This window comes from Hemibagrus wyckioides, linkage group LG10, assembly GCF_019097595.1.
Source record: "Hemibagrus wyckioides isolate EC202008001 linkage group LG10, SWU_Hwy_1.0, whole genome shotgun sequence".
NCBI classification, from domain to species: domain Eukaryota; kingdom Metazoa; phylum Chordata; class Actinopteri; order Siluriformes; family Bagridae; genus Hemibagrus; species Hemibagrus wyckioides.
The window spans coordinates 10,898,630-10,911,269 of record NC_080719.1 but is presented as its reverse complement, the minus strand read 5'-3'; the positions used below and the strand labels follow the sequence as shown (position 1 = coordinate 10,911,269).

At 40.5% G+C, this 12,640-nt stretch overlaps 1 protein-coding gene across 2 annotated transcripts; it reads right to left on the bottom strand.

The window, feature by feature from the left end:
• rubcn (rubicon autophagy regulator) lies at positions 1–10,964 on the bottom strand. Of its 2 annotated transcripts, XM_058401624.1 has the most exons (21): positions 10,802–10,964; positions 9,543–9,696; positions 9,366–9,449; positions 9,133–9,286; positions 8,713–8,819; positions 8,050–8,197; positions 7,468–7,854; positions 6,908–6,955; positions 6,254–6,346; positions 5,853–5,968; positions 5,414–5,606; positions 5,059–5,163; positions 4,434–4,494; positions 3,091–3,223; positions 2,761–2,906; positions 2,506–2,570; positions 2,165–2,403; positions 1,965–2,026; positions 1,623–1,776; positions 984–1,077; positions 1–869 (listed from the first exon to the last, which is right to left on the bottom strand). In XM_058401624.1, exons 1-21 carry the CDS (start codon positions 10,837–10,839, stop codon positions 745–747), a joined length of 2,706 nt encoding a protein of 901 aa, XP_058257607.1. In that variant the 5' UTR covers positions 10,840–10,964; the 3' UTR covers positions 1–744. The 2 variants fall into 2 exon arrangements, with proteins under 2 accessions (XP_058257607.1, XP_058257608.1); XM_058401625.1 differs by lacking the exon at positions 6,908–6,955 and having other exon boundaries at positions 2–869.
• Between the last annotated feature and the right edge of the window lie 1,676 nt (positions 10,965–12,640).

Genomic DNA, 12,640 nt, shown 5'->3' with positions numbered 1-12,640 from the left:
AATGTCTTTAATAGTAAATTTATATATCACATTATTTAACATTCATATACAGTTGGTCAGTAGTGCATTTTAATCTCAGAGTTTTTAAAATAAAAGTAAAGTGAAGAGAATTGGGGTTAATATGGAGAGTGAAACTGATTCACACACTGAGAATATAAACATTTTATACAAATATTTGTTTGTGTTACAGCAAGAGCCTTGTTCCTGTCAGTATCAGGTTTATGGATAGTTGCTGGGCGGACACACACACACACACACACACACACACACACACACACACATACAGAGTAGTGTCATTAGCAGGTCATTACCAGATGTGTTTATTAACACACTCAGTCACAGACTGAAGACTAGAATCTATAAAAAATTGTGTGTATGTTTCTAACCCTACGATGATTTCACTCATAGTTAGCATCATGCTAACATAGTTACTGGATTGCAATCCTGATTAAACAAAAAAAAAAATCTGATTGGCTTATATTACCCACAATGCACCTGAGGCAGAGACATTAGTGCTGTGTTTTCGGATTAAACACTGTTCAATGTTAAACAAAGTGCTGATAAAGAGCGCACACACACACACAATTTAAACACACTGAATTCTTTTGTGACATATAAAAATTTTTGAAAATAAAAAAATAAAGATTTTTAACAAAATGGTCAGAATATCTGCAGTAACACATTAGACATACATTTAATCTAAATCTGTGGCTTGATCTGTGTGTGCGTGTGTGTGTGTGTGTGTTATTGCCCTTCCTCTTCCTCTGTGTTTATGCTGTTCATCCTCTCTCGTCTCTCGGCCAGACGGCGACACCGTGGACACTCACCCTTGTTCTTGAAGCACGAGCGATGATAACACGCACTGCACTCTGAAAAACACAGAACAGATATTTTGTGTGCTGATAGTTTTCTGTATGTTTGTATTGTGTGTGTATATGTGTGTATATGTGTGTAACTGTGTTTGCATATGTCTGTATACTCACCCTCACAGCGGAGACACTTGTTTAGCTCAAACGGGAATATGATGTCCTTATCATTCCCACAGAACTCGCACACAAACCCTTTTGCCTGACACAGCTGTACAAACACACAAGATGAATTTAGTCTCAAACCGTTTCCACTATTAAGGCATATGACCAAATCATCAATCTACTGTGGGTGTATCCCAGAGCATATGTCCTATCACTACTTAAGGCAAACTCCATCATTGGTCCATGTTCCAAACCACACACACAAGTCACACACTGCAATGCAAAATATAGTTATTCTGCATTACACAGTTTGCAGTATACTGTGGAAACTATCTAGTGAATAGGGCATATGATTTGTGACACACCCACAGTGGATTGTTGATGGGCATGCGGTTTGAAACATGCCCACAGTACAGTGATGAGGGTTTTAATGTGCCCTAATCAGTGAACAGGGTGTATGGTTTGGAACACACCAGCAATGGTGTGTTCACTGTGGGACATTGGACCAATGGGGTTTACTGGCCCTATATAGTAAATATGGTGTATGGTATGGGACACAGCAACAGTGCACTGCGAGATTTCCTACATTAGTGCCCTGCATATGGAACTGAAACATGTATGTCACATAGGGATTTTCCGATTGTCTCTCACCACACAGGAAGCGACATGCTCTGCCCCTGCCCGAACAAAGTCACGCAGCTTGGGTGCGAGGTCACCAGAGCGCACGGCCGTCAGGTCATTCAGAGAGAAAAGGTGGAGATCCTCAGTAAGGTGTGCAGGAACTGAGTCAAAGTGCTGCAGGAGACTGAGAGTGTACGATCACACACACACACACAAACATATGCAGAACATTATTAAGCATATCCAGCCTCTGAGAAAAACACAACACAGTTCAAATTCACAACAATAAAAATATAAGAAAGCATTTTATTTACAAATACACACACCATCTATAATAACCATATTTAAAAATATAAAATATAAAAGTTGTACTGTTTGGCCAGACGGCAGGTTTTAAAGAGGTTCTTCATGTGGAACAGCTTCAGCCTCAACACCTGTACACAAACACACACACAATTTTTGACACACTACACACTGTTACTACAGCATGTTGTACTCTAGAGGGCAATGAAAAGCAGTTCTGCTTTAATGTTCTGTGTAATAATAAAAAATAATTGGTCACTCCATCGTACCCGCACAGCCTCCAGGTTCTTCACCTTCTTGTACAAGCCGCTGTTGATGTCATTGAGGTTGAACAAAGGATCCTGGGCGATTTTTCCCAGCAAATCTCGGGCAAAATTACTGACGTAATATTTACCGAAATCCCATTTCCACAGGACACGCCCTGGCACCACAGCAACTGCGTTTTCATGGCAACACTGACAGAAATATCGGCCTAGGTACTCACAGTAACGCAGCCTCTTTATGTAATCTACAATACACACAAATATATCAGATGTTATAAGGTGTGTGATCATATGGGAAACAACACGTTATAATACAGTATGTATTATGATGTCCAGTAAAGTGGCACCTGGGTCAATACGAGTTCCACATCCTGCACACCTGTAATTCTGCTTCATCACCAACACTTTCCTCCTAAACAAACACACACAAAGTAAAATATCAGAAGACACAATAGGTTTGCCAATAAACCATTAAAATCATGATCGGAATGCCCTACAGAGCATTAAGTGTACACTACATTGTTAAGCATGCACTACAGAATATTCAGCATATGCTACATTGTGTTCATTACAGAGTATTCAGCACACCCTGCAGTACTTACTTGGGCGCATGATGTATGTTGAAAATGATCTGAGGTCTCGGTGGAGCCCACTCCAGATTCCCCCTCACACGGATTCGCAGTTTATACACGTCAGCGTGTTCACCATCATCGGGAGAGATCGGCACTGAGTCAGGCATTGGGAGCAGCTACAAATGCATGCATACATACAAATACACACATGGTTTTTATTAGCACTTGCTAAGGTAGTATTCTACCTTAAAGTACTCTGTGTGATTTGTCATGATGTGATGGCGCCTGCACAAGGCGCTAGGGCAATAGTGGGAGCCATGTTTAGAGTCTTTCAACATATACCCATGTGTGTGTGTTTACCTTCTGAGGAGCATCTTGTTCAGGAACAAGCCACTCAAGTTCGGAAGCAGCGGGAAGCTGCAGACCCTCAAACTGACGCAGCAGCCCCATTGCAACAGATTCAGCACTATTCGACTGCAACAACCACTGAGACCTGAACAAACAAAAACACACAGACATTATAACAAAACAACTATAATGTGTATGTTTAAACTCTACAGCAATGTGCTAATCTGAATGCTTGAGGTTTCTTTATTCATTTTTTTATTATTAAACATGGATCATAACTTAAACATCAAACATCTGACATAAAAAGATACACATCCACTGATCCAGCATAACATTTTGACCACCTGTCTAATATTGTGTTGGTCCCCCTTTTACTGCCAAAATAGCCCTGACCAGTCAAGACATGGACTCCATGTCTCCATGAAGGTGTGCTGTGGTATCTGGCACCAAGATGTTAGCAGCAGATCCATCCTCCAAGGGCGCCACCTCGCAACTTACAGGACTTAAAGAATACTTAAAGGACTTAAAGAATACTTACAGGACTTAAAGAATACTTACAGGACTTAAAAGATACTTTTGATAGATGCTGATGACTGCAGACCGGGAACACCCCACAAGATTTGGAGATGCTCTGATCCAGTGGTCTAGCCATCACAATTTGACCCTTGTCAAACTCGCTCAAATCCTTACGCTTGCCCATTTTTCCTGCTTCTAACACATCAACGTCGAGGACAAAATGTTCATTTGCTGCCTAATATATCCCACCCACTAACAGGTGCCATGATGAGGAGATAATCAGCGTTATTCACGGCACCTGTCAACGGTCATAATGTTATGCCTGATCAGTGTATATTTTGAGGACATCCATACAACATGGAATTAGAAGATCATATGCAAAACAGTAAGTCAGTGTGGGATTATTTTGAACCCAACAGGGGGATCAATATGTGATTTGTTTGCTATCAGTAAGGGGTAGAGGATTTAGTACAGGATTAGTCTGGGATCAGTATGGAATTAGTTTGGGATCAGTAAAGGGAACAGTGGGGAAGAGCCATAGATAAGTTTAGGATTAGTATGAAAAATATGTAATCAGTATAGGATTGCCTTGGAGATCAGTAGCGGGATCAGTCTGGGATTAGTATGAAATTAGCTTGGGATCAGTACTGGATTCATTTGGGAAAAGTAAGGACACCAGCAGTGGATTACTTGGAATCAGTATGGAGTTATTTAAAAATCAACCCTGTCTGTCTACCCTTTACCTAAGTGATGAGCAATATTAACAACAGAACAGACCAGTGTGCATGTGTGTGTGTGTGTGTGTGTGTGTGTGTGTGTGTATGTATGTGAGGACTCACACAGACTCGGAGCTAATGAAGGACCTGCTGCTCGTAGTTACACCCTGTTTAGCATCTACATCTACAACAAAAATAATAATAAAAAAACATAATTGTAACAAGATTAACAATCATTATAATATTTAACAGGATAATGGCAGCAATGACAATAATACCAGTACTAGCCATAATGTGAGTAATAACAGTTAACAGTGATGAAGGTTATTTCATTTCAATACACACTAAAATGTTGCAAAGAAAAAGCCTCATGTTGGACTTTTTATTCAGGAACTCAAGGTGATTTTAACTCCAGGTACAATAAGTGATGCCGAATCAACATGTCTGCTCACAGCTTTGAAAGCAGCCCTTGTTATTTGTAAATGAGATGTACTGCATATACAAGCATTTGCTTTAGATCAATAAATATAAACATATTTGCTAGTTAAACATTTAACATAGATTATACAGTTCCATGAATCCATGTTTTTCCCCTATGTTTGACGTGTCATTGTAAGCTCCAGCTCAACATTCCTGAAGCAAGTTAAATGCAGCATAATCTAGACACACTGACCCCTACACAAACACCCTGCTCAATACCCTCTAAATCCTTTTCCTTTAAACCTTACACATCAACACTGACTCCTACCTTTCAGCAAAAGGTCATCCACTTCATCAGCTGATCCAGAGTCAGTGTGAAGCAGGGAATCCCTGGAACTCCGCAAAGATCCACCACTGTCTGTAGAGGGAAGAGCTGAAAACACACACACACACACACACAAATAAGCAGCTTAAAATTGCAAATGAGCAATGTGTCTGTGGGTGGAGTAGGTTTAAGCTTTACAATGAGTAATGTTTGTGGGTGGAATCACTTTAAGTCTTGAATTAGTGACATGTATGTGGGCAGAATTAGTGTAAGCTCTGAACTGGGTGAGGCAAAAATGGGCAAAGTCAGTTAAAGATTTCAAAAAGGTAAAGTGATGTAGTAACAAGGTTAGTCTCACTGTGGTGGGTGGAGCTGGGTGCCTGCAAGCGGCTGCGGCGGATCTGCTGTCTGCGCAGACGGATCTTATGCTTGAGCTGCTGGATCTCACAGTCACTGTCTCCGTCCTCGTCTGCCTCGTCTCCCCTCATCTGACATTTCATCAGTTCAATGGCAGCAATCAGAGATTCAGAGATGCTGAAGTGTGCATTCTCCTGCAAAGGGAAATGAGACACAGCTGAGTAAGATGCAAAGCTGGCAACTAAATGAGACATGCAGCAGAGTGAGACAACCCAAGTGAGACATGTAGCTGAGGGGGATGCAATGACGAGGGAGACGCACAGAGAGACATGCAGCCAAGTGGGACACACAATGAGGTCAACAGTCAAATGAAACATGTAGCCAAGTGAGTCATGCAGTTGAAAGAGACCTAGAAAAAAGACTGTGACAGACGGGTTCACCTTCTCCAGATCTGCACAGCTCCCAAAGTCCTGCTCTGACAGGTAGCTGATCAGACTCTGACCCTCCGACGGCTTCCGGAACAATCCATCAGACCCACTACCAGTCTGATGACATCCTACAGAGAGAAACAAACATGCACACAAACACAGTCCCCAGATCATTTGTCATATTTACTGTACAGGCCATACACTGTCTAAATCCACAGTGAACTGGGGACTATATCTCTGTTATATCTGTAGCAGTGCACTAGGTAAGTGAGCAGAGGCAGACTGTGTGTGTATGTGTGTGCGCACATGGTATAGGTATTGGTATTTTCACACACTATGTTGACCGTAAACGTCAATGATTGTGTGGTGTTTTCTGCATCCGCATATGAGTGTGTGTGTGTGTGTACACTGACCGGCCTCCATATAAAGAGAACTGTGGCTGCTATCGCTGCTGTGAGGGGAGAAAGGCCCGAAACTACTCACACACTGCCCATCCACAGCTGACTCTAAATACACACACACAGATTTAATAAAAGGAATTAAACAGCTGTGACACTTGTAATGGCAGAGACACTTCCCGAACAAGAGACATGAAAAATAAAACCATAATAATAAATAAAATAAATAAGATTTAATCACAGATCTCCATTTACTACTGTAACTGAACCTTATGTTGCTAGTTATGTGACAAAGTTCAGAGTGAGGTTAGAGACAACGAGACCTGCTTTTCTATTTAAATAATTTATAAATTTGAAAAACTTTTAAATAAAATAAATACAAAAAAATATTAGGAGATATGGAGATCTGAGATAATAATAATAATAATAATAATAATATATGAGATGGAACTGAAGAAATAAGGTGGGAATGACATGAAAATCACTCAGCAGGATAAAACAAACACAACTAAGTTTCTCTGTAAACTGTGAGGTGTGTGAATGACAGCATGCCATAGCCAATCAGAATGAAGAAAAATGAAAAGAGGTAGAGAAACTTGCAGACACAGATAAAAAAAATGTAGGAATGTAAGAATGGAGGGACAAATGCAGCACCAGTGCACTGCCAACCTTCAGCGGGATCCTCTATTATAATGGTGATTTTCCTCTGGTTCCCTCCTTTACACACAGGGGCAGAGAGAAAAAGAGAGATAAAGAGATACAGAGAGATAAAGATAGGCGTTATGCTGGATGTGACCAGCAGGGGGAGCAGTTAGTGCTGATCAGCAGTGCAGTATTATAGTTTCTTTCTATTGGAAACCTGTAAAGCAGTAGTACTTTATTTTAAATAGAACCAAGTGTACTTAACAAAGAACAGAAACTTGTACAGGAACTGTAAAGGAGTTCTAATACCTCTGTAGGTCACAACCCTGCTCTTGAGCATGTCAAGAAATAGGGTAAAAGGTATATTTTTTCCAGAAACGGAGAGGATGTTTGACACTGCTGATGCAGACAAAAAAGACTTTGAGAGCCATCTTGAAGAAGCGAGAAGTGGCTTGCAAAACCGACTCTAAACTATGCTGCAGTTCATAGAGAGACGACTGAGAGGTACAGAGAGATTATTTTCTGATAGAGTTCACTTTCCTAGCTGCAGTGCAGATGATCACACACTTGTTCACGTTCAAGTTTACCTTGTTTGTGTTTCTGCAAGACCCCTGTATCAGACAGTGACCTTGTGTGACCCCTGAAGCTTCGTTTCTTTCCCCTTTCCATATCAGAGTAGGAGCTGCGTCTTTGTGAGGGGGGCGGAGCTTCTTGAGCATGGTCTCTGCTTTGAGCAGTCTCTGTGCTTTGTGCTGAAGTGCCGGAACCTCTGCGGCTCCGCCTCCCCAGGTTCCCTATGGCGAGATACTCTGGTCCATCATCACCATCGCAATCCCCACCCTCTGAGGGGGCAGGGTTAACAGGTACGGTGGAATCAGTCTGAGAATTCTGGGTCATCGCTTGGTCCGAGATGCTTTGGTCAGTGCTGAAACATGTCCATGGGGCCCCTGATGCACTTACAGACACCGCTGCATCTGTAATGCATATGTGTACACCAACACGCACATGAGCAAATACACACATACACACACCCTAAGTGTGTACAGTGAATATATTTCAACTGGTGTCGAAATTTCTTTTACACACTATTTATATATCAGATTTTTGTGTAAAGATGAAGCTTACTGACTCAGTGCTGGAGTGTGTAAGTTTATTGTGGTGAGGTTTACCTGTACTGCTCTCGGCGTATGAAGGGTGTGTGTGTGTGTTGTCTCTGAATAAGCAGGACGAAGTGTGGGTGCGCATGGAAAGTCCAGGCAGGACACACTGCTGAGAGTTGAGCAGATCAACAGGAACGCACTCCTTCAAGTGGTACAGCTGCAAAACACACAGTTAGATACATGCTGTTACACAGACAGGCAGACAGGCAGGCAGACACACACACAGCTCCCTGCATAGTAAACTACTGAAGATGTCTATTATTTTATCTTGTCTGTAAGCATGTGTGTAATCATGTGTGCTACTCTTATGCTCGTGTCCACAGATTTCCCTTAATATACTGGGAAATGTGTGTGTGTAGAAAGCAAGGATCATGTGGTTTAGGATATGTACACATAGTACACATACAGTTAACTGATGTAGTCTAAGTGTGTGTAAAAGATGCAGTGTATCTGCTCAGTCTCAAGATTTAGTTGCCAGGAAACTTTATTAACAAGTCTTAAAAAAAAAAAAAAAAAAAAAATCTAATCTAACTTTGCATAAGAGGCTATCTGATCTCACATAATGCAGAGAGCTTGGACATGCAGCCTGCTTGTGACTGAGCTGGTGATTTGTCCCCTGACCACAAGGGGAGATTAGAGAGAGATCTGAATGACGAATGATAAAACACTCACACGAGTAGTGTTGATTAGGGCAAGCAACCGTGCATCGTTCTGCTCGACCGCCTCCAGACACTGAAACATGGCTGCCACATGCAGCTCACTCAGAAGAAAAGCCTCGTCTACAGGGGGGGAAAAAAACAGAAGATTTTGATATGGTACATTCCAAGAGATCAGTGGAATGCATGTATATTAAATATATTATATATATGGTAATCACTATATTGCAAAAAATCTTTTCAAGTGTAGACTGAAAACAGTATTTTCTGTCATTATGTGTCATGTATATTATCTGCCAACTGAACAAGATCATTTTAAGAGATTGTTAAAGTATAGGCATGTGGAGAATGCAAGTCTGAGACACTAGAAAGTTTACACATCATGCCTTGCAGTTCAACTTATGTACAGTAATTAAAAAGATTGCTACGTGTATACCTGTATAGTATTTGCGGGTCGTGTTGTGGTGTGTGATCAGGGGTTTTAGTTGCATGGAGAGTGTGTGACTCTGGAGGCTGTGGAGCAGCCAACGCTCTGCCTTATCACTCTCACACTGAACGCTGCTGCTCAACACCGGCTCCATCTGACTGAACTACACCACAGAGACAGAGATGAATACAGTTCAATTATAATGCAGTAATGATTTGTTGAGATTTGGGGGGGGGTGTTACCTGTTCTACATGAGGAGCAAGTTTGGGACTGATGGACTGCAGGCACCACACGAAGCGCCAGTAATCCTTCTGCTTATAGTACACCTGCACAGAGATGGGAAGACAGATAGAAAGATTGACAAAAAGACAGGGAAACTGAGGTGATGTGTTACCTGGGTAAGGTATGTCATTTCATACCTGTTCGTGTTTGAGGCCATGACTCAGGATGTTGGTCATGTCTTTGTGAAGTCGCTGCAGTCCTCCATAGCGAGACCACACATTCGGATTATTTGTAGACAGAAGTCCTTCGACGGTCGTCTTCAGGTTGGACAGAAGCTTCCAGTGTTCACGCCTGTAATAAAGACACAAGTGTGTACCAGAAAATCACTTCTACTATATTAAATCACACATACAAGTACTATCATGGAAAACAAACAAGTGTTTATTTTGGACACTTTATTATAAAAACCTCTCGGATAAGTCGATCCCATGAATCTAGTTAGAGGAGAGGACAGGACAGGATGTCATGTGTCCACCAAACCGTGCGATTTAACAAATCCCCAAAGAACAATATCTAATCACACGTCTGTCTTGTTGTCTCACTTTCTGTCTCTTGATTATCTTCTGTGTGTCTGGTCTGCTAAAAATATTCTGCACACATGATATTTAAATCATTGACTTTTACTGCTAAGCTGACTGTTTTTTTAATCACTGCCACTGCAAGTACTAATAAAACTGGCAAAAGTGTGTCAGAGCTGCTGTGTGACCTCATTTCATGTGTGAAGTGTAGCACTGGTGGGGTGTGTGTGAGAGAGAGAGAGAGAGAGAGACAGACAGACAGAGAGAGAGAGACAGACAGACAGAGAGAGGGAGACAAACAGACAAAGAGAGAGAGAGAATTCCAACATCTATGTGAAATATATTTCAAAAAATTTTCAGTTAACCCATCCCTAGTTCTCCCTCCTGACCAACACTGACAAACTGCCCATCCTGTTGGGGAAAAGTATAGTAGTGTTATGTGTTAGCTGTTAGCATTAGCTTTCTAACTAGTAGCCCGCTGGCAGTCTAATTTACAGCCTGCTATACTCTTTCAGCTTATATAACTATGGATGCTCGGTGTGATAAATAAGCTGAATAATAAGAGCAGAACCTGGGTTAAGTGAATGTGTAAGCTGCAGAATGACACTTAGCTCAGAATGCTAATCACTGACTAACCGGCTAGCTGTACACAGGGACAGGGAAGAGACCTAGCCACTTTAGCTACGTCAGCTAGTTTTATTTCAGCTATAGTATTTTTCACTCATTAGGACCTCAATACAACCATGTAGCTTTATTAACCTGAATTCTGCTCAATAAAACTCACTGGCCTTACATTTCGACAGAAGTAAACACAACATTCCGGTGATGTGACCCAACTCAAGCGTTTTATTTAGTGTTTTATTTAGTGTTTTATTTACCTTTTCTCCACACTGTCCGCCTCTGAGCAGATTTCCATCGTCTGTAGTTTATTATCCCACCATTATTATGAGAAAGAAAATAAAAATCCGAGTTTAATTCTACTCAACTATCCGGTCTCGAGTGCTAAATTTCTCTTTAAACACACCTTACTCCACTGCGCTTGCGCACTGTTTACCCACGCATATTGGTGATATTTTTTGCCCACCCGTTTTCGCCTCGTGCGCGACGATTGGCTTGTGCTTCAGTCACGTGCTGTTTGTGTTTTCCGTAGGCGCGTGGAAACTTATATATATATATATATATATATATATATATATACGTCTGCCTTTACATGCACATGAATGTAATATGGAGTTGCCCCGCCCTTTGCAGCTTCAGCTTTTCTGGGAAGGCTTTCCACAAGGTTTAGAAGTGTGTTTATGGGAATGGGAATTTTTGACCATTCCATATATATTTCATTTCATCCATGTCATTATGGAGCTTGCTTTGTGCGTTGGTGTTTGTGCACTGGTGTTGGGTCATTCCCAAACTCTTCCCACAAAGTTGGGAGCATGAAATTATCAATGATTTGATAATGATTTGGAGGGGTGTCCCAAAACTTTTGCCGATATCATGTACTTTCTCAAAGTATATTGTCATTGTCAGCAGAATGGAAATCAACTTATCAGCTATTTCAATATGTATAAAAAACAAATTGTTTTTTTTGCTACAAGTCTGTTGGGTTTCTGTGTGTAAAGTTCAGGATTGTGACTAGCTACTGGAGAGCAGGACCATGGGAAAGGGAAGGGGTGTAAGCCCCCTGCTGTGCAAATACTTCATACCTCTCTATAATAATATTGGTACAGAGATAAAACAGCACAGGGTGTGTGTGATAGAAACACGAGACATTTCTGTAAGTCACTCTGGTGTTCAAGTTCAAGATAAATGAAACTGCACTGAGAGAAACTGATCTAGATTATTTCACATGTAATGTTACAATTAATAAAATCTTGATTAACTTAAGCCATTTGACCTGAGTAAATTTACTTTAATATTGATATTTTATTGTCTGATTTGTATAATAATAATAATAATAATAATAATAATAATTATATATATATATATATATATATATATATATATATATATATATATATATTATGATAAAAAAAATAATAATAATAATAATTACAAAAACATTTCTGTAGAGACCACAACTGAGCAGTGCATGAATTTATATACAATTAAAAAAAAATCAGAATGAATACACGTGTGTATGTATGTGTGTGTGATCCATCCACATCCTGTTCATGCCTGTTCTCTCTCTCTCTCTGTCTCTCACTTACTCACTCACTAACATACACACAGACTCACAGCTCCACCACCTGGGTCTCCAGATTACTTGTACTGTATGGTTGATGTAGGAATAACAAAAAGGTCAGATGACTAAATGAGCCAATCAAGCGATTATCATATTATCATATTTTTTATTATGTGATGTATAAAAAACAAACTGCCAAACACGATGTATGCTCTGAGTGGCACCAACACAGCACCCAAGCTAAACACAGAGTGCAGCACATGGTGTATGAACATGTGCACAATTTACTTTACAAATCAGAATAGTGCTGAATATAGAGCGTTAAGGATCAGAACTGAAAAATATTCCTGAGCTCATTTACAGTCCACATGAACAAACAAAAGCTAACCAACAGCAACCACCAACAGCTTCTTAGTCACTTAGTTTAATGATCACTTTTGTGATCATTATACTGATCAAATTAATATATTTAATATTTCTTAACCCTGTACTAAAGTGGCTTATAAGTTTTCTTTTCTCCATAGCCTCAAAGCATCAT

Bases quoted from the DNA above. Each gene is read 5' to 3' on its own strand.
- rubcn (XM_058401624.1), bottom strand. From the start codon at position 10,839: ATGGAAATCTGCTCAGAGGCGGACAGTGTGGAGAAAAG. The intron at 2,907-3,090 runs GTAAACACACAC...ATGCATTTGTAG, and splicing joins AACAAGATGCTCCTCAGAAG to CTGCTCCCAATGCCTGACTC. The intron at 1,777-1,964 runs GTACAACTTTTA...GTACACTCTCAG, and splicing joins ACCTGCCGTCTGGCCAAACA to TCTCCTGCAGCACTTTGACT.